The following is a 23181-nucleotide window of genomic DNA, read 5'->3' on the forward strand; positions in this document are numbered from 1 at the left end:
TGAACTGATTAGCAACCTAATGTTGTGTTTGGAGACTTGAAACTGAAACTTATATTTCAATACCGGCAGTCAATGTCTGCCAAGTTTATAGTCACTTATCACACTTGGGCTTTAAATGACTTAAAAATTCCCCCTTCCTTCCTATTTACCTACAGTATCTATCTATCTATATATCTATCTATCTATCTATCTATCTAATATATATATATATATATATATATATATATATATATATGAAGGTTTTGTTTGCAAAAACCGATAAGTCCATTTTTGAAGATTTTGAAGTACGATCTCTGTCATAAAGTACAAAATGATACCTTTTAAATGATATATTGGTCACTACATATAAAGGCATATTTTTGAAGTTATGGTCAAAAGAAGCAAAATTTTTCTTATTATTCTCTTTATTTCTCTTGACCTTTAATCGCAAATATCTCCATTTGGCAAATATGGACTTATCGGTTTTTGCAAACAAACTCTTCATATGTATATCTACCTATATATCTCTATCTATGATACCTGTCTAGCTATATATCTATCTGTCCATTATAGCGAGTAATATATCTATCTATATGTATCTGCTACCTTCATACCTATCTCCATCTGTTTCTTTTTCTCTATTTCTTGTCTACCTATCCATCTATTCATCGATCTATATATTTTCCATCTATCTATCTATCTATCTATCTATCTATCTCCCATAACGATGACAATGATAATTCTGGAATGATTCGGACTACCATGCATTGGTCATTTGTTAATCATATTCGCTGGTCAAAGCTGCATTCAAAGTCGATGATAAAATCACGTTGTGTGCATGTGAAAAGGCAGTGGTCCAATACTTGCAATAAACAAATGCACCTTGACGTGCTACTGCTATATGATAGTTTATGTTTCTGCGAAACCCTTTTTTATTTTAATCCAGGAGTGCAGGCGATACGCTGACAGAGTGGCAATACGCGGGAGAAGGTGAAACTTTTGCTGGCAGGATCCATTCACAACTTCAGCCGTCTAGTCAATAAACGTCTGGTTATGACAGGGTACTAAAGGTCAACTCATGTGAACGCTCCCAGCAGTCCGCTGTCACGTTTCCAAGCTTCCATGCCTTATACCTGCCAGGCTCATGTACCCGATCGAGACGTATACCACTAGATATCAGGCAGTCAGACAGACAACCACTACCTTCCGACCGAGGACGGGACGGCTATGAGGATCGCACGCTTATCAGCTGTCGCGCCTCTCCATATCCCACGCAAACAAATTGCCTGCAATCTTATAACACGAAAAGATGACAAATGTATGTCACTGGTGTCTAATACAGAATGGACGAATGAAACAATCAAAACACACACTTTCCCCGTTAAATGATGTGGCAGTAACCCTTTTAACTTGCTTCTCAAACATTTCAAATGAATTCGGTTTAATCAGATGATTACATAGTGGTGGTTTCTTGGAAATGTTTCAAGATAATCTAGAAAGTTTGTCAACAGCAAATTTCATGAACCGTACGTTATACAGCAATAAAGGCAGAAGAGGGCCTTACGGCTATTATAGTGCAAGTAATAAACTTCAGAGAATTTGAGGTAGAAAAACATGCGGATATCATTCGTGACTTTTATTCCACACCACAGAGTACAATCCTTCGTCCCCGACAGCCGAATAAACGCAAGAACTGTCTAGTTTCATGTCAAGGACTTGGTGAGAATTATGCTATTTTCCCAGACCGCATACATGTATGGCTTAAATTTCGATCACAGGTATCTTTGAATACATTAATATGTTAATAGTTATTAATTGTTATGATTAGGTGATTTTAGGTGATTTGTTTAAAAAAAAGACACGAGTAAATGTTTCCTATAATGGCTTGAAAACATTGACAAAATATCAATTCTCCGAATAAGTGTAAATTTTTTTGCACGCATACATTTCCTGACCAAACTTGCACCCGAATCATTTTGTTGTACTATGTGGCATCGGTATATAGTGTGGATCAGGGAGGTGAGAGTCTCACCGCCCTTTGTGGATTGAGGATCCACGAGTGAAATCTACATAGAGCTGAATAGTTTTGTTTGATAGGTTTCGAACCCAACCCCCCTTCTTCTTCTTCTTCTTCTTCTTCTTCTTCTTCTTCTTCTTCTTCTTCTTCTTCTTCTTCTTCTTCCTTCATCTCCCTCTTTCTCTCTCACTTTCTCAACCACGCACTAGTGAAGCACACACACACACACACATACACATACATACACACATGTACATACACACATACACACCTCCTTGTTTCATTAAAACAATATCGTCAGAGACTTAAAGGGGCATTCCAGACGATTTTCATAATTTTACATCGTGCATGTATAGTACATAAATTGACGGTTCCATGTATAGATTTGTGGAATTTATTGTGGTACTTGAGCAGAGAAACCAATACTAGTACTCCGAAAATCTTAAACAAATTACAATGAACAGTGCCGATGACATAGGAGCCTCACATATTTCAGAAATGGAGCAGTGTAATTCTATTACACTGTGTAGAATCGATGCATGCCGCCTTCTTTATTCTGCTTCTTTGAGCCCCAACTCATGCATTCTTATGGTGACCCTGCCATCTCAACATCCTTGTTCATTGCAATTTGTTATAAATTTTGAAAACATTCTTATTCCTCATCCCAATCACTATAAATTCTGAAACTCTGTGCTCAGTATAACTAAATAGCTGGTCAAATCTAGAAGTCTGAAAATCATCCGGAGGTCTCCTTTAAACAGAGGATCTATCTCGTCTGCTCGAACAGGATCCGGAGACTGGGTGTGGCTGCTATACAAAATTAATCTTTTTCTTGCTTTTTATACTGAATCTCACGCAGCCAGACGTAATATTCCCCGTCATATCAAAGTCTAAAATACACGTACACCTTTTCTTCATGCGTTGAAATTCTTGGACACATTTTTAAAGGCATTTCAAATCTTGCTGTTTTTGTGGGTTTTTTCACTTGTGAGGAATATAATGTTATTGCCTTATGGATGGTGCGTTGTATAGTGCTGAAGGCGAGACTATAAGGTTGCGAATAACAATCGAAATCTTTCTGCTTCATTTCGTATGAATTGATTATTTATCATAAAAGCATGTTCAACCTGCTTTTATCGCCCTTCTGTCTTTCTTTTCGGGGGGGGGGGGGGGTATAGGGGTTGGATTATCCCCTTTCCCGATCGCAACGATACCCCCTGCAAGTTTTCTGAGACCTTTAATGAGCGAGCTCTTATGGACCTTTAAGGTGAAAGAATCCCTATGATTGCAGTTTTCCTCTGTACCTGAAATTTTATACTTGGACATGGTCTGCCTTTTGTTTTTTATCAAATCTTTCCAGAGGTCATTGCGTCTCAGGTCTTGATACCAAGATCAAATGAATCATGCTACGTTGTTGTTTTTTTTTTTTCTTGCTATAAAAATAAGAAGTGAAATGCTTCTTCACTTGCGCCGTATGGAAATTTTGAATTGCATAGGTACTTATACTCAGTAACCCGGTTTTTGCTCGTGAAATAGCTATCTCCAGAAACGTCATACCTGCACTTCAGCAACAATCGCTCTATTTTCTCAGAAGAATGTGCAGTTCTCCAAGAATTGTCCACTCTGAATTGAAAGTACAGTGTAGAGGGACATGGCGTGGACCTTGAACGCCTGTTCTTCTGCTTTGAACGGTCAGCTCTTGACACAGCTGCGCTGAATATTATGCTTAGTCTACATGTTCAGCCTTTTTGGCGACGTTCAGTATAGGATGAATTCCTTGCCGTATTTACATGTATTTCGAAAGCGTTGATTATAACTTAAGTGAATCATCTGGACACCAAGAACGAGAATTCCCAAGCGCTTGTATTTCACTTTCTTGTCCTACATATATATATATATATATATATATATATATATATACAAACGTATGATTGCATTTCAGTGTATACACGTATTACTTATATGTTGATATTTCTTTACTTGCATCATAGTGGGCCTACTTATGTTGGTGTTTTGTTACTTTCATGTAGACCTACATTGTGCTTGTCATGTTATTGATTATGTTGAGATGGAGAAAAAAAACCACTTGAACTTGACCTTTCTCTAGAAGGTACAACCATTTTTGTTCTTTTTTTTTTTTAATACGGCAATCGGGTTTTAATCACTTTTATTGAATATTTTGACAACGCATTAACAGGTGGTGATCTATGAAGGGATGATATAATTTCATTTTGAATTTGAATTTGAAAAAAAAAAATACATTAATTATTTTTACGTGAGGTACTTAACATCCTGATAGCTGCATTCTTGAAAATCCAGTAACGCTGCTCACATTAAAGAGAAATTGTTATGAATCTCTCACTCGTACATATATTAGTATTTCATTGGGTTGTAGAATTGAGTGAGTTGAATGATATCGTGTCTATTTAACCAATGTCAAGGAAAGGGCATATCCTGGAACAGAGCAGCGTTGATAAACAGTCTGAAACGTTATTATTTTACACCCCCTCCTCCCTACCTAACACACGTACACACACACACACTCACACGCACACACACACACACACACACACACACGCAACGCATACACGCATTCCTTGTGTATATTCCTCGTGCACAATTATTTTTGTTCTCTAAAAACCTCTAGTGAAAGGCTGTGACAAGAAGAAAGAGGCCAATGACTAGATGGTCAACCACATTTTTTAGAGCACAGGTATTTCTTGGACACAAAACCACGGGGCCCGTGATAGTGAAGACAAAGACATCGCAGAACAATGCGACTCGCACTTTTGGAGAACAAAAACCCTAAACCTCAAAAGCGAGCCGAGGGACTATTACGAGTCGTATCTGCGTAATCCCAACTTAGCAACAAACTGTGATTGGTCGAGAGGCGCCCGTCAGTTTGGTCTGATGCTCCGCCCACTCGCGTGCCGTCGATTGATCGGCGTGTGTCGCGTGCCGCTCTGACACGCACCCGTAAACACACACTCACACACAGGCACATAAGCGCTGTATACACAAAGACACACACGCTTTTGTAAGCGATCGATATGCGTATAGTTTCAGTGAGTAATGTATGTGCGTGAGAACGTGTGTACATCAGTTACTCGTGGGTCACTTGAACTGGATGGGTGTAACACGCTAACGCTCCACACTTTCGTTGTGATATATTTGTCTGTGTGGTATATGTCTACTGGACGTATCTAAGCAGTGCATCGAGAGGTTATAATTCAAATTATTACCATCGAGCCTTGCTTTGGATCCTTTTATCGTGTCGACCTATTGACTGACATCAACAATGCAGCCAAAGGAACAGCTAGCCCTCATAATGGAACAACTCCAACAGACTTTGTTGCTTCGAACCAAGCACTGGTAAGACCTAAATAATTGCATTGTTTGTGTCATTTCATGAAAATCTTTGCAATTGCACTATATTTCCAGGTCCGTGTCATGATTTCGATCTTAAAATTTCACAATAGTCTATAACATGACCTCGTTTTTAATTTGTCATGCCACAAACTAGATCAATCGATATATAAAAATGTGGATCGCTAAAAATTTCTCACGTTCATTGGCTTGCGATCACGTTTTCCTCATTCTATCTCTCCCTGACCCAGGGCCTGGGTATACATATCTCCTCTTCTCTCATTTCCCTCTCTCTCTCTCTCTCTCTCTCTCTCTCTCTCTCTCTCTCTCTCTCTCTCTCTCTCTTCGTAATTGCTGTATTTCACCGCAATGACAAGCGCGTTCACTCCACGAACACGCAATGAGGTCAAGCGGCCAGGCCAGGCGGCTGGCCTGGGGAGCGATGCCAAGTACTGGCTGTTGTCCACATCGGGGTCATGAACTACAAAAGATTGGCCAGGCTACATTTGAATGGCTAGATATCTTAATCAAAAGCTGAGCGACGCTAGATTTGTTTTGATCTGTCCACGATTGGACATTAAGATACCAACTGTATCACTTAGGCTTGTATGATCTATCATTTTCATAGTACGCTTAATTGACCTACCATATCAAATTTGACGTCAGTTTTAACCAACATTGTTCTGTTGGGTGGGTTGTATTGATATACATAAAGTACTGTAAGATTGAAATAGCAATGCTTGGAGACTTCAGTGCTTATTACAGGCAGCGTACTAGCATTATTGTATTCTGAAATAAGGCCCATCCTAATCTTTCAAAATGCTTTCATTAAGCACATCTTACTACAGTGCCTTCTACATCCAGTGATAAACCTCTGCAATATTAACTGATGATCCCTCGCCACTGTCTCTGTGTAAAATAATAATAATAACACTAATAATAATAATAATAATAATAATAATAATAATAATGATAATAATAATAATAATAACAATAATAATAATAAATAGATAAATAATTTAAAAATAAATCTTCATATTCATTGCTTAATAGGGCCTACTCTTTCCGAGGCCATTTTGTGCAATGTATCTGATTGACTGGCGGGCAAAATCAGTTACATACTTGACAACAGGCCGGAGCATTTTGAAGACTTTCTACTATTTTTAGACCACAGCGGCTTTAATCATAGACTGTCAATAATTATGTTTCAGTTACTTGACAATAAACAGCGACCAACCAAAACGAATCAGTTGTGAGCATTGAAGTCGTAGCCTGCATGTATCTGGTCTGAGCTTGTGTACATCAGAGGTGGAAAGATAAATTGTTATCTTATATAAATATCAGTACAATACATCCAATATTCCACATACGTCATGTGGTATCCTACATTCAACGGAAAATAGATTTAGACTTGCACCTTAACCAATATGTCACACTGGAAGCACCTTCACGGGTTCAACTTTTCACCGTTAAAGGCACAGGGAGCACTGGGAGCACCTAGAAAGGTGCAACTTTGCACCTTTCTGGTGTGAAAGGTACAAAGTTACACCTGCAAAGGTGCTCCCAGTGTGACAATGGTCTGCACCTTCCATTGGAGGTGCAGATACGAGCCTATTTTTCTTAGTGTGTATGCCCTAATGCCCTTCTTTCTGAGTGGACCCCTCCCCCCCCCCCCCCTCTCTCTCTCTCTCTCTCTCTATCTCTCTCTTCAATCCTGGCGAGCAGTAGATGCATATTCATTATTTTTTAAAAGTCATTTCATGATTACCTGGAGGCGTGAAGTCTATACTGTGAAGCTGCGTTGTTGTCCAATATTGTTAACTGGGAATCTGGGACAGTATGCGGTGAATACCACCTCGTGCTGCATAAGTGCGTCTATCGTTGAGGGCGGTATTCAATGCACTTCTCTAGTACAGGGACACTACACACTTCTCTAGACAAGTGCTACGGGTCTATACTATTTCTGTTTTTGTTGTTGTGGTTTTCATCATTAAAAGATCTGCCAGAAAGATGCCCACTCCATACCACGGCATAACCTTGCGCATGAATGCGTGTCACGTTCTCTCTTTCTCACTCTCTCTATGTCCTTCAGCATTAGAAAATTAAATGAATATGAATAAAAAAATCAATAACAGAATCATGTCTTTATGGAATCCAATTTGAGGGCTGCACAGTGGTACTTCCATTTAATTCATTTCATTTATTTGTTTGTGATATTGATAATTATTATTGATAATAGTCCTCCAAAAAATGATATAAGAATGACTGAAATGTGCTTGTGTAACAATGAGCAAGACCTTTGACCTAATTTCCTGACTGCACGTCAGTATGTCATTGTACGATGATACGATCATTATTTTGTTTGTTTAATTTTTTGAAAGACTTTCTCCCTATAGGGATTCACGTAAGCTCATATTCATCTCTCTTAAATTCAATTTGACACGCGGCTGGAAATTTTACTGGTTCTCCTGCATTTGTCTTTTCTGCGAACGCAAAGTAAAGAAACCTCTTCTTCAGTAGAAGAAGAAGAAGAAGAAGAAGAAGAAGAAGAAGAAAAGAAACCTTTTCTTCAGTAGTTGTTTCGTTGTCTATAGTCTTTTTCTATGTTTGTCCGCGTCTATGAAAGTAAATGTATTTATCTGTGAATCTAATTCTTAGTGGGCTTCCAGACTTCTTCTTCTTCTTTTTTTTCTTCTTTTTTCCTTTTGTATTTATGATGCTTCAATTAATCTTCCCACTGATGTTATTTTTCCAGAGGGGCCCACATTCTACAAGCTCTGTCTTTTTAGTGGGTCTCTCCATTTTTCGCACTTTAAGCAAAGTTATACATGTACTTCATTTCGATCACTTCTGTTTCTTTCTTTACAACAATGTATAATTACTATAAGGTCCTCAATTGTTGTACATTCTTTTCAATACATAATGTTCTGTTTACCTTATTCTCTGTTGTCAAAAGAAGTGTAACTTATGTTTTGTCGGAAAATGACATAAACTTTGAATTGAATTGAATTGAACAGTAAACCTCAGCCTTTCCCTTCCTTTCCATTATATCACCGTTGAAATCATGAGCGTGTCCGTAGGGCAGCCATCGCCCCCCCCCCCCCTCCACAAAAGGCCGGTCAGTTTGCGTCACATTCTCCAAATCAATTCCCCGAATGATAGCTTTTACGCCACAGTGCCTGCGAACTCTCCCCTTTGAATAACAGATCCAAAATGGCTAAAGTACCCCGCGTTTCAATCTGTCTCTGACTGCACCACGCCCATCAATATCTCGCATTTCTGCGATGAAAATGATACCGGCTCTTTATGCATTCCATTTTTCCAGCATGCGGGCTATGTCGAATCTGGCATGCATGAATTATGCATATCCCAGAACCTAGCCTCGATGTCAACTGGGAATTTGATCGTCTCCATATCCCCAGGCCACGAAAAAAAGTATGAAATTTAACCCTCGTAAAAATGTTGATGCTGAAATTCGATGCGTCTCTCAGCCACATTCTTGCCTTAACGTACATTGTACCAGTTGACCGTTCTTCGGGGGTTAAATGGCAGATGTCCTTAAAAGGCGTTCCAGTAGTCCCCCAAGCTTTTCATTCGGTTGTGCATTTTTATACCTACTGTATATTATTTGATAAATATGCAAAAGGAAACTGATAGAGGAGCGTTTGTTGTTGTTTTTTTTTTTTGTTTTTTTTTTTTGTTACTAAATCCAGGAAACCGCCAAGCATAAATAGTATTGTGTATAGCAAAATTTGATTTCAAGCCCTGCGCTTGAAGAATAGCTCTCTTGTCCATTATGCCATGTCCCAAAAGCCACGGTTAACACGCCATTTTTTTTTCAAACGAATTAATTTAAACTGTCCCTCTCTGAATTTGAAATGATGTGTTACGGAGAAACATCTCCTTCGGCATGAGTCTTGAAACAACGGAAATTAGAGCATGCAGGTTATCACCAAATAACTTACGTAAATGTCAATGCAGAGTATGCTCGTTAAGCTACCAACGCAGCCAGGCAGGGGTATAGTGACAAGACCATGCGATACTTCTCAATTGGTTTCTAAGAACTGGATGTGATACCATGGGGTGATACAAAGGACGTTATAGTGGTCAGCCTATAAGAAATTGTGATTGTCGCAGGTTTTTTTTTTCTTTTCTTTTTTATATGTATATATAATTTGCTGGCTGAGATGCTCTTTTTTGAGCGTAAGATTTCTGCTTCATCATGGCTGGATTTCCACAGTTCCAAACTAGATCAGCTCCGTGCAGGGACGTAGCAGGAGTTTGCCCCCTCCCCATGCCCTCGTTGTAGCTGGCTGTTTATCTAACTTGGCCCCTATCTCCTCGCCTTTGCTTCTTTACCCATTCCTCTCCTTTGGGATACTTTCCAGGTCAGGTTTAATCACGAAACAATCCTGGCATGCTTTTGAAAACGTTGTTTACGATATAAATACGGCATGAAATTTGATAACAGCCTTCGGTTCCTTGCTATATACATTCAGAAAATTTACAAGTGTCGTTTCGTTTTCTTTGTCACACATCATAGAGTACATTCTACTTTTTTTTTCTTTATTTATGTGTGTGTGTGTGTGTGTGTGTGTGTGTGTGTGGCATGTGCTTGTATGTGTTTAACTGGGGTAGTGACACTTTGTGCGAGTGCACTACTTATCAACACTAACAAGAGTTTTGTTCGAGGTTGTGGTTTGGTTACGTACTACATGTAGGCCTACAATTGTTTTGTTGTGTCTACCTCCGCTGGGGAGGAGGGCAAGGAGGCTTGTTTGATTCCAAACATTGTTGTTGTGTCCGCCATTACCATAGGCCTGGATATTGGGACGTAGCCAACCAGTCACAGCATGTGCAACTTCACATGGATAATTAGTGTAATATTAATGACAAGAGGTTTGGCATAAGGCGAAAAGAAGACGCAAATCACGTTCTCAAAATCGAAATACCGGTTTATGATATGTTGCACAGCGTATCTTGTGTTCAAGGCATGCATGCCAAACAAGTTCCAGAGTAATCAGTGCAGCTTTTGCAGACTTAGGGATTTTTCCCATTCTCTGGTAAACACGTCATGAGACCTGGGTGAACGCCCACTCATTCGCAAGATGCAATAGGAGAAGCGAATTCATCATCCTGTACTTTTCCTATATAAGTTTGGAACTTGTTTTTCTCAGGTCATTCGTATTTTTTTCATTAACGCAACTACTCTAAGGTCACGAGTGGTCGCCAGACATGGGATTTTTGTGATTTAGCCCGATTATAATGTAATCGTGGGAGTTTTGCCATTTTCTGTGATATCAGTAACTCAAAAGTAAACAGCAGTTTGTCACCAAAAATCAAACTAAATCATCATCAACGAATGCGAGTGAAGCAAGGTGATGTAGTCTGCTCTTTTACCCTGTGTCATGGATGATGTAATTCAGATATGGTATACCAGTAGAAATTCCGCCCTCCTTTTCAATGCGGCAAAAGGGGAAAAAGATGCCGCGATCTTTTGCATGTACTTGTATAATTATGTAATCCCCTATCGATATTCAGTAATAATGTAGCTCTCTGCAGAACACGGTACTGTATAACAGACGGTCAAGTAAGCGATTCCTTTCTCAAACTATCATACTCTTTGAAATGTTAAAGTGTCACATACATTATATCTTTGTACTACATTGTTGCGGGAATGTCCTGGTAGTGCTGATAGTGTGAGCAGTGAACATTCCATGAAAGACGGGGTATTCGTAGGGCTGTTCTCCGAATATCAAAATAATCCGACTGTATAATATGGGGGCGTTGATGGCGTAATGCTGGACGTCGTTGTTTCGTACACCCACGCCTGCAGTGGTCTGATCAGGGAGGTTAAAGGAGAAGTTCACCTTCATAGACATGTGGGTTGAGTGAATGCAGCAATATTAGTAGAGCACATCACTGACAGTTTGAGGAAAATTGGACAATCCGTTCAAAAGTTATGAATTTTTGAAGTTTCTGCTCAGTCACGGCTGGATGAGAAGACTACTATAGCTTGTGATGTCACGTGAGTACAACGATATAAAGAAAGAATAAAGAACATTCAACATATTTTCACTTTTCTCGCATAACAAATGAACACTTGACTTCTCTCTTTCAGAAGGCAGGGGGAATAGCCAGTAACAAGTCGCAGAAATGTGCACTTTATTCAAAAAGTGAAGCTTTGTGAAATTCTCTTTTTATTTTTTTTTTATGTAGTTGTACGCATATGTCATCATTCACTGTAGTAGTCTCCTCTTCCAGCAGTGACTGCCCAGATACATGTACTTTAAAAATTCATAACTTTTCAACGGATTGTCCGATTTTCCCCTAACTTTCACTGATGTGTTCTACTAATATGACTGCATTAATTCACTCAATCCACATGTATATGAGGGTGGACTTGTCCGTTAAAGAGCTGGTCTGATCGTAAACGTGGTTGCCCGGATTGGTATGGGTCGAATTTTGATTCTCGATGCGCTATTAGTGTTTGCAGTGGACAAAGAAAAGACCACACGTTCTACACAAGTTATCATATACACTGTATTTTGAATGACTGAAGTCAACATTGGCGGTTACCAGTTGATCTTGATCATCAACGTTGATAATTTGGCCAGGTACCAATATTTTGGTATCCTTTAATCCGCACGTGGTTGGCTTTCCAGCTACCAATTGAATTTCATATTGTGGCGACACAAATTAACAAATGAACCTTTGACCGTCGATAGCTTGCAAGACAATCGGGGCCACAATATAGATGTTCTTTCAGATAGCGACCAACAAGAAGCCAAGTCAGATCATTCATACCCATTTAGCCACGTTTGCCACATAACCCTATATATAATTTAATAGAAAGTTCAAGAATCTGGCCCAGGCCTGCATGTATTATATTGCGGATTGTAATTGATTTACCAGCTTATGGCTAAATTGAAGTAGCATTGCCAATAATCTTGGAAAGAATGTCGTGGCGCCCCCATTTGTCCACCTGTCGAAAATATTTCGTATTTTTTGCTAACATAAGAAACTTTGGAATATGTTTGCTCACAAATATTTTGAAAAAATTATGCTCACTTTAATTGAAATCAGACACGATATCATGCACAACAAACACAAACAAGGGGGGAATACAGTCGACGGCTCCAGGTCTGTTAGATTGTCCGCACTGTACACGCAATTTGTCATCATGGTAATTATGGTATACTCAAAATCCCTACGAGAAATCTAACTAAATATTAAAAATAGCGATTACACACGACTGCAAATTGAAAAGGTCCAAAATAGATGTTTCGACCTGGGTCTTCTTACATGTACATGTATGTTTGCACCAAGACATGTTCCCGACTTGAATATGAGCTCCATAATCTCCACCTTCTATTTTTCGTGACGAGAAAATAACTTACGTAGATAAAGAACAAAATTAATGAAATCGGTCGAGTTCCTGGTGTTGAGATCGACCCTTTGAAAACATTTCAATATCACCATACATCAAAACGAAACGAAAAAAAACAAAACAAAACCCAGAAACAAATGATGTCAACGAAATATGCAATGACCTACATGTAAGGGGTGGGGTGTGTTCCTCTTTGTTGATGATACCCCGATTAGTGAGCCGTCGGGAGACTGATAATAACGGAATAACGCATCATCACATAAGATTGCGATAGAGTATAACATGCAAATTAGAGGGGGTGATACAAAAACCTCCTTGACCGTACCAACGACTTGACACGTGACAGCTGCATGTATGTACAGCTGTATGTATGCATGTGTGTGTATGTATATGTATGCGCGTACATAGTATGTGTGCATGTGTGTATGTATGTACGTATGTAACATATAGTATACTGTGTAGTTATGCTGAGGGAGATGAGAGTATCGTGCTTATGATGACAACATGCCCCTGAGCTACGATCTCATATCTGCTATTTCAAAGCTTTTACTGCATGCTAACCCCCTTCGTCAGACTACTTTAGTTAGGTCCCTTGATGCAAAGTATACATACGCTCGGCTTGGGGGGAGGAAAGAGATTCGAGGGTTTTTTTTTTGTGTGTGTCTTTTTAGGTAGGCTCTATTCAATGTTTTGAAGGAAAACTTATCTTATCATACCGTTACGTAAAGCGAGACTACAGTTGTATATATTAAACATGACAATATATTATGCATGGTCATTCTAATTAATTGACACACGGATCTTTGGTCCTATGTTCTAGTTTGTTGATGTAAAACTAACCCTCCGTCACAATGTATCCCTGTACAAGTGGTCTGTTTATCAAAACTTGGATCTACTCGTATACTCCTACGATCTGCCACCCACCCAGAACAAGGGCGTGCCAACCCCGAACTCGATGGAGTTCAGGTGTACATCGAAATGTTTGTACGTGGCTTCGCGGGGCATGAAGAAGACTCTACAGTTCTCGAAATGGAGGAGAAAATGGGGGAAACCAAATCGCGTGAGATCTGAGGTTCTTTGAAGAGTAGTAGTTTCTATTTCCTTATGCGTCTTCTTGGGTATTTCTGTTTCTATATTGGAAGGCAGAAAAAGCTGAAAAACAGCTGTCTATAATATTCATTCCATTTGGTTTTGTTTTCTTTTGTTTTCTTTTGTTTTTGGTGTCACATTACATGGTTAAGAGTTAAATGCTTTAATCTCTCGATTTAAATGCAGCAATAGAATGCATTAGAATATAGAGTATTATCCCGCTCTCCTTTTATATACAACTTATTCCACATCCTCTAAAACCTACAAATGAATGTTCTATATTCGACATAATAATATGAATAAAATCATGATGATCTTTATTCAAATTGACAACATGTCCTGTGTATCAGTATACGCGTGTTTACATCTGATGCATCGGTACAACTTAATTTATGTGCAGGTGTTTATGTTTCTCTCGTCGACTTGGCCAGAGTTATGGCTTACTCTGAAAATGTCCTTGTAGATCGTTCTGTAGGGCAGTGACACGTGAATCTATTCCGTCTCATTAAGCTACGGTTACGGATTCCACGGGACGCCATTCCACTCTGGTCGCGACATCCTTTTCCTCGGGTAAAACATGAAATACTGCTGAAAACATGGAATAATTCCGACTGCATCTCTAGTAATTGATAGTCGTGTTCGCGTACAGCAGCCACGTTTCATAAGATGTTTTTTCTTTCTGCTTATTGCAGGTGAAGGATTTCATGTTTGTGCGGGTGCGCGTCCATCACGTGGCACTTTGCGGTTCTTCATAATGTCCCGAAGAGACACATGTTTGCCTGATTTCCCGCGCCATTAAGTCTGGCAGCAGACCAAATCCAGCTTACAAGCACGATGTGCTATATAGCGAAGTACATTACTGCGCGTGTGCTTATCTTTTTATATATATTTCAAGGCAATATCTTTGCTTTGCATTATACTTACATATACTAGCTCAGGTACAAACAAAAATAGCACACTCATAAGATATAATATGATATCAACTATTTACTGCTTATGACCGTTACACGAATGTCTGAATTGTGTTTGTATGTTTTCTATCCCTTTCTCTTTCGTCTACATCTGTCCCCCCCCCCACTCATACATGAAAATAATGTGAATTGGTGTAATATGATATAATAAAATATTACATAATATAATATGATATAATATAATATAATATAATATAATATAATATGATATGATATGATAAAATATAATATATGTTTTATCGCATAATATTAATGTATATGTATATCTTTATATTTCTCTCTAATCTGTAGTTACAGCAGGAAGCTCGTCTCTCCCTCGAAGAGGTGCGATTTCTGCAAGAAGACTATGTTTCTCGTCACACTCCGATGCAGGGATTGCAGGTGAGGATAATGGCCTAAAGAAGGATAAAATAATGCTTTCTTTAAGCTCCAACTATAAGATATATATACCATGTAATGATGCCGTCTTCTTAGACATGCGTTCTCCAACTTATCGTTTTGCTTTGATCTCAGCGTCGGTTCGCATTTGTGGTAAAGCAGAGTCATAAGCTGACGTTTGCGATATTGCACGACGTTTAGGCCAATTTTACCACACCCAGCCCCCCCCCCCCCCCCCAAAAAAAAAAAAAAAAAACCAACAACAACAACAACAACAACAACAACAACAACAACAACAAACAACAAACAAAAAACCCTGACATTCAGTACCGCCTATTACGGGCCAGTACGGATAACTAGTAATGTAGCATGTTATTCAGCGAACGGAATTACTCGTGTCACTTGTGTTATAACACAGAATGTAGTACATGTATATCGATATGTCTTCAGTCTGAGGTGATCTCTTTGATGTAACTCTGATATTTCTAGGTTGCTAATATAAGAGAGGGTTTAATCTTTGTTTCTTCCAGGGTGAGATGTCATAGACGGTGTGCAGAGCAAGCGGCTCATCTCTGCGAACTGGTAGAACACCATCGGCAGTACGACGGTATGTATACACGGAAGTCTTGCGCGTACCTTTCACCTCCCCCTCCCCACCCCCGGCACTATATGCTCGTGAAACAAAGAGAAAAAAAGTATGTGAGAATGACAGTTCGGGATTGTTATTCCTTTATTTTATGCACATATAAACGCACATACGGATTTATAGCTTCATTCACAATAGAACTATCATATTATAATGATGCATGTGAATGATTGAAATACCCATGGAAGGAAAAACTAACACAGGGTCCACAAAACGCCTGGTATTGTGATGACAGAAAATCAATAGATTCTTGCATTTCAACTGCGCAAGGTATTGAGTAAACCAGTGATGTATCAATCATCAGGTTATATCCTGTATTCTATTGCCCTCTTCAGGTGGAGACAGCGGAAGTCTTCGAGGTATCCCACCATGCCACACGAGATTGGATGCCGCCGCAAAGAAGGTCGAAGTCTTGTCACAAGCCGCCAGAAAAACCGATTCCCTGGAATCCTTTCCGGAGACTGAGCCGAAGTACCCCAGTTTCAGCGCCAAGAAATTCCCCACCCAGTACCACCTGAGCCTGGTCCCAGAGTCGGGCCCCAAGAGGGGTCGGATGTCGCGATCGACGCTGACCTCCCAGTCTTCCAACCGCTCGTCGGTGTCCGGCTATCACTCCCTCGAGTCCGACGCCAGCTTCGTCTCCGATTGCGACACTCCCAAGGAATTGCGTGTCTTCGACAGCTTCGGCTCGACTGACGAGGAGACCCTGGGAGAAATTTCTTCCCTTCTGGACGCGGACTCCTGGACTTCGGAGAGGTTCACAACCCTCTCAAATGATGCCCACGGTCTGCCAAACCCCCGTCTCGAGGCAGCGACCGGAGTCGAGGCCCCGCTCTTTGATGGTGCACTATTCGTTGCTACGTGGCCTCTTGATCGCAAGGGTAGCCACTGCCGGCGGTCCTCAGGTAATTTCCACCCAGATAAACAGAAATTTTGTGTTGTGCTGAACCTTTCAAGTTGGACATGCCTATATATTATGCATACATGAATACATATTTATTCAAGTGTAGACTGATGATCAAATACATGTGAATGAATCTTATTCCACAACACTTGAAATGACCGGGACATGTGTCATAATTAAGAGCTCTCATTTGCATGCATAGCCTTTTCAAGTCAAACGAGCTAACCAGGACAAAAAAAAAAAAAAGCTGAACATGAAATTATACACACATGCTTCAAATCAGGAAGCCATATGCCATAGTCAAGTTATTTCACTGAGTTCAAATGAAACGACTGGTCCCACACTCTTTGCTTCAGACAATACCAATGACTCGACCGATGCCGAGTTCTGCCCGAGTGGGGACGACACCTTCCGAAGTCGCAAAGAAAGTCTCAGCGAGTGGACCATCCCCCATCGAGATCTCGTCTACGGGAGACTGGTGGAGACTGGCAAGATGGGCAACACTTTCAAGTAAGTGCAGCGAGCTTATAGATAAATGAATAGCAATTAATTGTATTTCACTTCATCTATTTGAGAACTCAGCATTCAGATTGATAATCATATAGCCCGGCGAAGCACTGACGGTGGAGTAAGGGCGTAAATTTGGCGTTATTTTCGTCTTATCTTTCAAAACCACATTCAAATTGAGGAACTCATTTACAAGGACAGCTCAGAATGATAATTAAAGATTTAAGAGAAGGACGTGGAAGACAAAGGAGAAAAGCAACATGAGTGGACGTGAGACAATGATGAAGGAAAGAGATAAGAACAATAGATAACATAGAAATGGGGGTACAAGAGTACATGGAGAGGAAAGGTGTCTAAAGTACAAGAAGTGAGAGCAGGTGTACACAAGAGAACACAAAAGTTTTGTCAGACATTCCCGTCTAGAGATGTTCACTGTTAATTCATGTGTTGTGGATGTAAGTTAGAAACCACCTGAAGTACCCGTCGTGATTTGTGACCGTCTCGCTGAGGTCTTCGTCGTTCAGATTATCGACATCTAGGTATATGTTTCATGTATCTAATGGTTACACTGTAGCAAAGTGTCATTGAATATTATCTCTCTGTTTTGAGGAAGGATTTTTGTTGTTGTTTGTCCTTTTTTTTTAATTCATTCATACAATATGCACGGTTCATGAGTAAGACAATGTTCTCACGTATTGCCGCCAGAATCATTTGGGTAGCATGATCTGATAGTTCACACGAGCCGTTTATGAAACCGAGTGCCATCCGGAGATAAATATTTGCTGATGAAGATTTGGATGGCCGTGAGTGCCAAAGGGTGCCAAGTATCTCTTTTGAAAATTATGTCACAAACACCTGCCGACAAGCAGGGTTACGCTGATCGCTGAGGAGTCTCATGAGTCAACCAACGTCGGGGTTGGAGATGAGGGTGGAGGTGGGGGGTGGGGGATATCGTGCAGTCATACCCCGATGACAAGTGATGACTAACACGTTGCTATCGCCCTGAATCTAATGAACGGGATTTCGGGGAATCTACGGGGATCAAAAGCTGACGAGATGGCATCTGAGCTCGTGAATTAGACCAGCATATTGTCATTGTTATAGCTGCACTTTTCACCCCCAATATTAATGCGTTCGATCTTTCAACACACCAGGTTTTGCAGGGCGTTAAAAGAAGGAAAGAAGACGAAAAAAAATTAAATGAAAGAGCGAATCTCGTTTCGATTCTTTTTTCCCTCTTTTCAGTTTGTAGCAATCGCTACATCCAGCATGATGAAATCAAAACATTGGCAACAAATCAACTGATATGTCACATCTGATCAAAGTGAAATGATGATCTAATCTAATCTTAGCATCCAGATATCCCGTTCTAATCATGGATAAACTGTTTGCAATAACCATCTGAACATACGTACACTCTGTCACTACTTCTAGTAACCTGTCTGTATTATAATTTAATGACCACTTTAAGATTGTGGTTATGGAGGAGTTAATTGTAGTTTGTGTTCACTTTTCCCCACTCTTGACACAGGGGGCGTTGGCACGGCGAGGTGTTGATCCAGACACGTGACTCGATGTCGGTGAAGGTGGACGAGTTCCTGGACGAGGTGTCGATGCTCAGCATGATCCGCCACGAGAACATCGCTCTCTTCATGGGCGCATGCGTGGACGAGGGCAACCTGGCAGTGGTCACGAGGTACGCAGCATCTGACCTTTTGTCATTATTTTCCACGTCCTCCACACTTTTCCGTCTATTGTTCTCTTCGCGCCATCACTATACTGTTCCCCCTCCCACTGCCCGCCCACTCCCAAACTCTACAGGGGCATTGCTCAACATTCGTAGGCGTATTTGCTGGCAGCATCCTTATTTACGTGATATTTTCCCCCCTCTGAGGACCTTGACTTTAGTTTTCTATTCACCTGTTCTCGCCATTCAGTATATTACAATCCGGCTGTGATGGAGCAGTTGTTGCTATGTCCGGCAAGCCTCCGTTTTATTAACATTTGTATGTAATATCAACCCCTCTACACCTTCTGTTAGTCTTCATAGCCCTCTACTAGAACTAAAATAAATGTTGTTCCTCGTACAATAACCTCTATTTAGTGCCAGTGCAGTAGAGAGATAAGAATTTCCTTTTCCCTCCTTTTCCCCCGTGCAGCATCCACAAGGGTCCGTCGCTCTACCACCACGTGCACGTACTCAAGAAGAAGCTGGCGACGTCGTCCAAGGTCCACATTGGCCGGCAGCTCGCTCAGGCCATGGGCTACCTCCATGCCAAGGGCATTGTCCTAGGGCACCTCAACTCGCGTTGTGTCTTCCTGGAGTCAAAGGTCAAGTTGTACGTCACACGGGTCGACACCGGCGACGCCCCATGCCAAAAGTACGTCACAGGCCGCAGGCAACACCCATACTTGAAGCCACCATAATTTGTAATGTCTTAATGGAGACGTATTGATGGTTATAATGATGATAATGCACTGAACGTATTCCAATGTTGATATATTAGACAAAGAGAAATATAAGATCGGTTTAAAATCTTAACTTGTCAGCTTATTATTCCTGTACAAAAGTAAAGTCAGCCAGTGACTGTAGTTGTTATGATTATTGTATTCTTTTCTAAGTGTACGATGATGTGTTCTTCCTGAAATATACAAAATGATCAAAAGAGCTCCTAAAGCAAAACCAAGATAACGCACTGGTCGAGAGTTTTTCTTATCTTTTGCGTTTATTCTTGTTTCTAACATTATGTAAAACAATTTTTCATAGATGAGCATAATGTAATGTAATGATGTATTTAACGATTTGCCTCTAAGTTGATTTTTTCTATTTGTTGTTATTACAGACACGGTTACGCCTCTCTGCCCAAGGGGAAGCTGTGCTACCTCGCCCCCGAAGTCCTGGCGGGGGCTCGTGTCTCCCCGCCGGAACTCGTCACCGAGGCGGGACCGACGCAACAAACCGACGTGTATGCCTTCGGGTAAGTGAGGGTGGAAAAAAAAGGTCTTCTCTTATCAGATAGAAAGTTTGATGTCTCATCATGGCGGTACTTTCCCAACTTTTTATTTTTGTTTGTGGGGGCAACAGTAAGAATCGGGTTTCTCTTGAACCTGTTCCACAAGTTCAGTGTTAAGCAGTGCAAAGGGGCGAAAAGAAAACAAGGACGATGATAATTCTATACCTGTCTACGTAGTGGACTAGTTGTGGGTTGTAATTACGGGGTTTGAAAGTTATTCCCAAATGTGGGCATCCTTGTTCAAGGAGCATTTATCCGACTGCCAACGATGTTTACCGATGATTTCTGTGGATGTGCTAGACCAACGTATTCATCCTTCTTCCTCATAAATGATAAAAATGCAACAATGTATAGCTCCGTTTTCCAATTCCTTAGCGTCAGCGGTAAAGTCAAACATTACCTGATCAAGTCATGTATTGTCATGTCTGTTTTGGAACGAAAAATACCACATGCAGAAAATTGAAATGATGCTTTGAAGACTAAGTAAAGAGGATTTTCTTTGTACTTTTCTGCAACAGCGTCACACTCTTCGAGATTTTGGCGGGACGATGGCCCATGTCTCACGCATGCGCAGAGGGTCTTATCTACCAGACGTGCACGGGAAAGAGAGATAACTTCCATCAGGTCACGTGTTCTGCGAATCTCAAGGTAAGAGCAACGTTTGAGCTGGAATCCAGGAAAATAAAGCTAACACGCATAGAGGCAATTATGGCGAAATATATTCCCAGTTATTCCCTGGCATAGGACAACACCGTTGCTAGAGTCCTCAGAAATTGAAACGATCGAAAGAGCAGTGTTTAAGTGTCTTTTCAAGTTAAGCCATTAAGCCACGTTCTGCTCATCCCTCAAACTGCTCGCTATGATAGCCGCGCCTGGCTGGCGGCGAGCCGAGCCGCTCTCATGCCAACGAGGTAATTCACTCAGAGGGCATCCACCCGACGTTTATTCAAGAGCAGTGCATCCATTAACGCCTGATTAAATATGATTATTTAAGAAAAAGGTCTGAATATCAGTATCTTTTCGATTGTTGAGTGTTGCTTTTGAGGAAAATTTGCCTCAATGATCTTGGTATCTAAAAAACAAACAAACAACAGTTTTGTCGTATCACGCAACTCACAAACTTCTAAAAGTAATTTTGCCATCCCCTGAAAATCAATGAAAGAATGATAGAGAAATAATGTTATTATTCAATGCCCAACCTGGCCCTCCCATTAAATTACCTATTATGAATAATATCTCTGAACCATCTTTGTCACTCAAGAATTTATTTTGGATGCTGTTATGTATACTTTACTTCAGAGGTTTTCTCTAATGGCACGGTTTCTTCCTCTCTCTTCTGCAGAATCTTGTACGCAACTGCTGGTCACAAGACCCACAGTCGAGACCGTCTTTCCCCGAGATTGTCAAAGAACTAAAGCAGAACGTAAGTGGACAAGATACTAGAAACATAAGAACGTGAGCTCGAACTCAAACGAGTCGATATTCCAAGTCATCATAAAAAGTCAGCACACTGAGAGATTTTCTAATCTCATTCTAGATTATTTTCGGTTCAATCTTCGGTCATGTCGGTTCTGTTATACTATTGGTATGAATAAAAACATTATAGTTGAACCCTTTTTCGAAACATGATTATTGATTATTATCATCGTGCATTGATTTCCGTGACAGACGTTTCAGAATTGCAACAAGTGCTGTTGTCAGTACCATTAGTATCTAAAGACGAAGTCAATGACTATTTCATGGAAGTCTATGTTCTTTGTCTCTCGATAAAGCTTTTTTCTTAAAACAGAAAGCAATGAAAATTCCATTTGAAGTCGCTACTATAGCGTGAAAATATAAGCGTCAAACGTTTTCGATACATTGTGGATGTAAATGTTATTACAAACAATTTCATATTTTGAATCATTTACACAGGCTGCCATCGCAAACATGAAGCACAGCCTATCGGAGCCGGATAACCTGAACCGACTGGGTACCGGTATTCATTGGTAACCGGGAATCAGCATTTTCGCACCGCATCGCCCTCAGCACTTGTCCCGAGCCCGGACAGACTCAAAGGATCACTGCGGGAGGCTGGAGGATAACCGATGTTCATGCGGGAATCAACAAAAATACCAACCAATAACAGTACGCTTAGCCCAGTATTACGCATGGTCTTCAAAAACTTATTTGTTATGAACTATAGGCAAAGTTTCAGATGTCTCGATGTTCCTTACTCTATGGCATATATCGAATGAAAATATCAAAGATTATTGATCACCAGTACTTGCCTAACGGAAAGTGACTCTTAGTCTTACTTCAAGACGCAATCAAGAGCTTCCTATTTTTACCAAGCAAGAGAATACGTTTGTACATTTTGTATGTAGAGAGAATTTTTTTTTTTACTGATTGGCACAGAAACGGCGAGTACGAATATTTGTAATGTTTTGAAAATGATGTTGCTGTTGAATGCTGATGATGTTGACGATTACTGATTGATGTTTTGATGACACATGTTGGAATTCACCTTGTTCTCTGTCGGTTTCACCGTGCAATAGATTTCATTTCGTCGTATTCAGTCTTTCTTTGTAGGACTGATTCTGTCTTTGTCGGACTAATCGAGATTGTTTGAAGTGTATTTGCGTTGTCGTAATACTTGTGAACGAAATTTGTTTGATGTCAAAAATATGCATTTATTCAAATTAGGGACTTTGTCCTACTAAAAGCTGAAAATTTTCCATTTTTGTTTTGGACTTTTGAGACACGAAGTGTAATAGAAGGTCTGTGCTTGCATCTACTTCGCCTCTGAGCCAAATGAGTCTTTCATAATTACCGTGTGTGAATTTAAACTGCTTGGAGAGCAACAAAAAAAAAATGACATTCTAATTCCCCAATTTGGGAAAATTATCAAAGCACTTCGTTGCTTCAAATTCCTTCGCAC

The 23181-nt window shown here is 40.2% G+C and overlaps 1 protein-coding gene across 1 annotated transcript; it reads left to right on the forward strand.

Annotated features, from left to right (window-relative positions):
* Positions 1 to 5294: 5294 nt before the first annotated feature.
* Positions 5295 to 22253, forward strand: LOC140230636 (uncharacterized). Its single transcript, XM_072310776.1, has 11 exons — positions 5295 to 5368; positions 15104 to 15193; positions 15721 to 15813; positions 16188 to 16741; positions 17097 to 17250; positions 18779 to 18943; positions 19407 to 19628; positions 20091 to 20225; positions 20780 to 20909; positions 21604 to 21684; positions 22176 to 22253. The coding sequence occupies exons 1-11, from the start codon at positions 5295 to 5297 to the stop codon at positions 22251 to 22253; spliced, it is 1776 nt and encodes a 591-aa protein (XP_072166877.1).
* Positions 22254 to 23181: the final 928 nt, after the last annotated feature.

The sequence above is a fragment of the Diadema setosum genome, chromosome 7, assembly GCF_964275005.1.
Source record: "Diadema setosum chromosome 7, eeDiaSeto1, whole genome shotgun sequence".
NCBI lineage: Eukaryota > Metazoa > Echinodermata > Echinoidea > Diadematoida > Diadematidae > Diadema > Diadema setosum.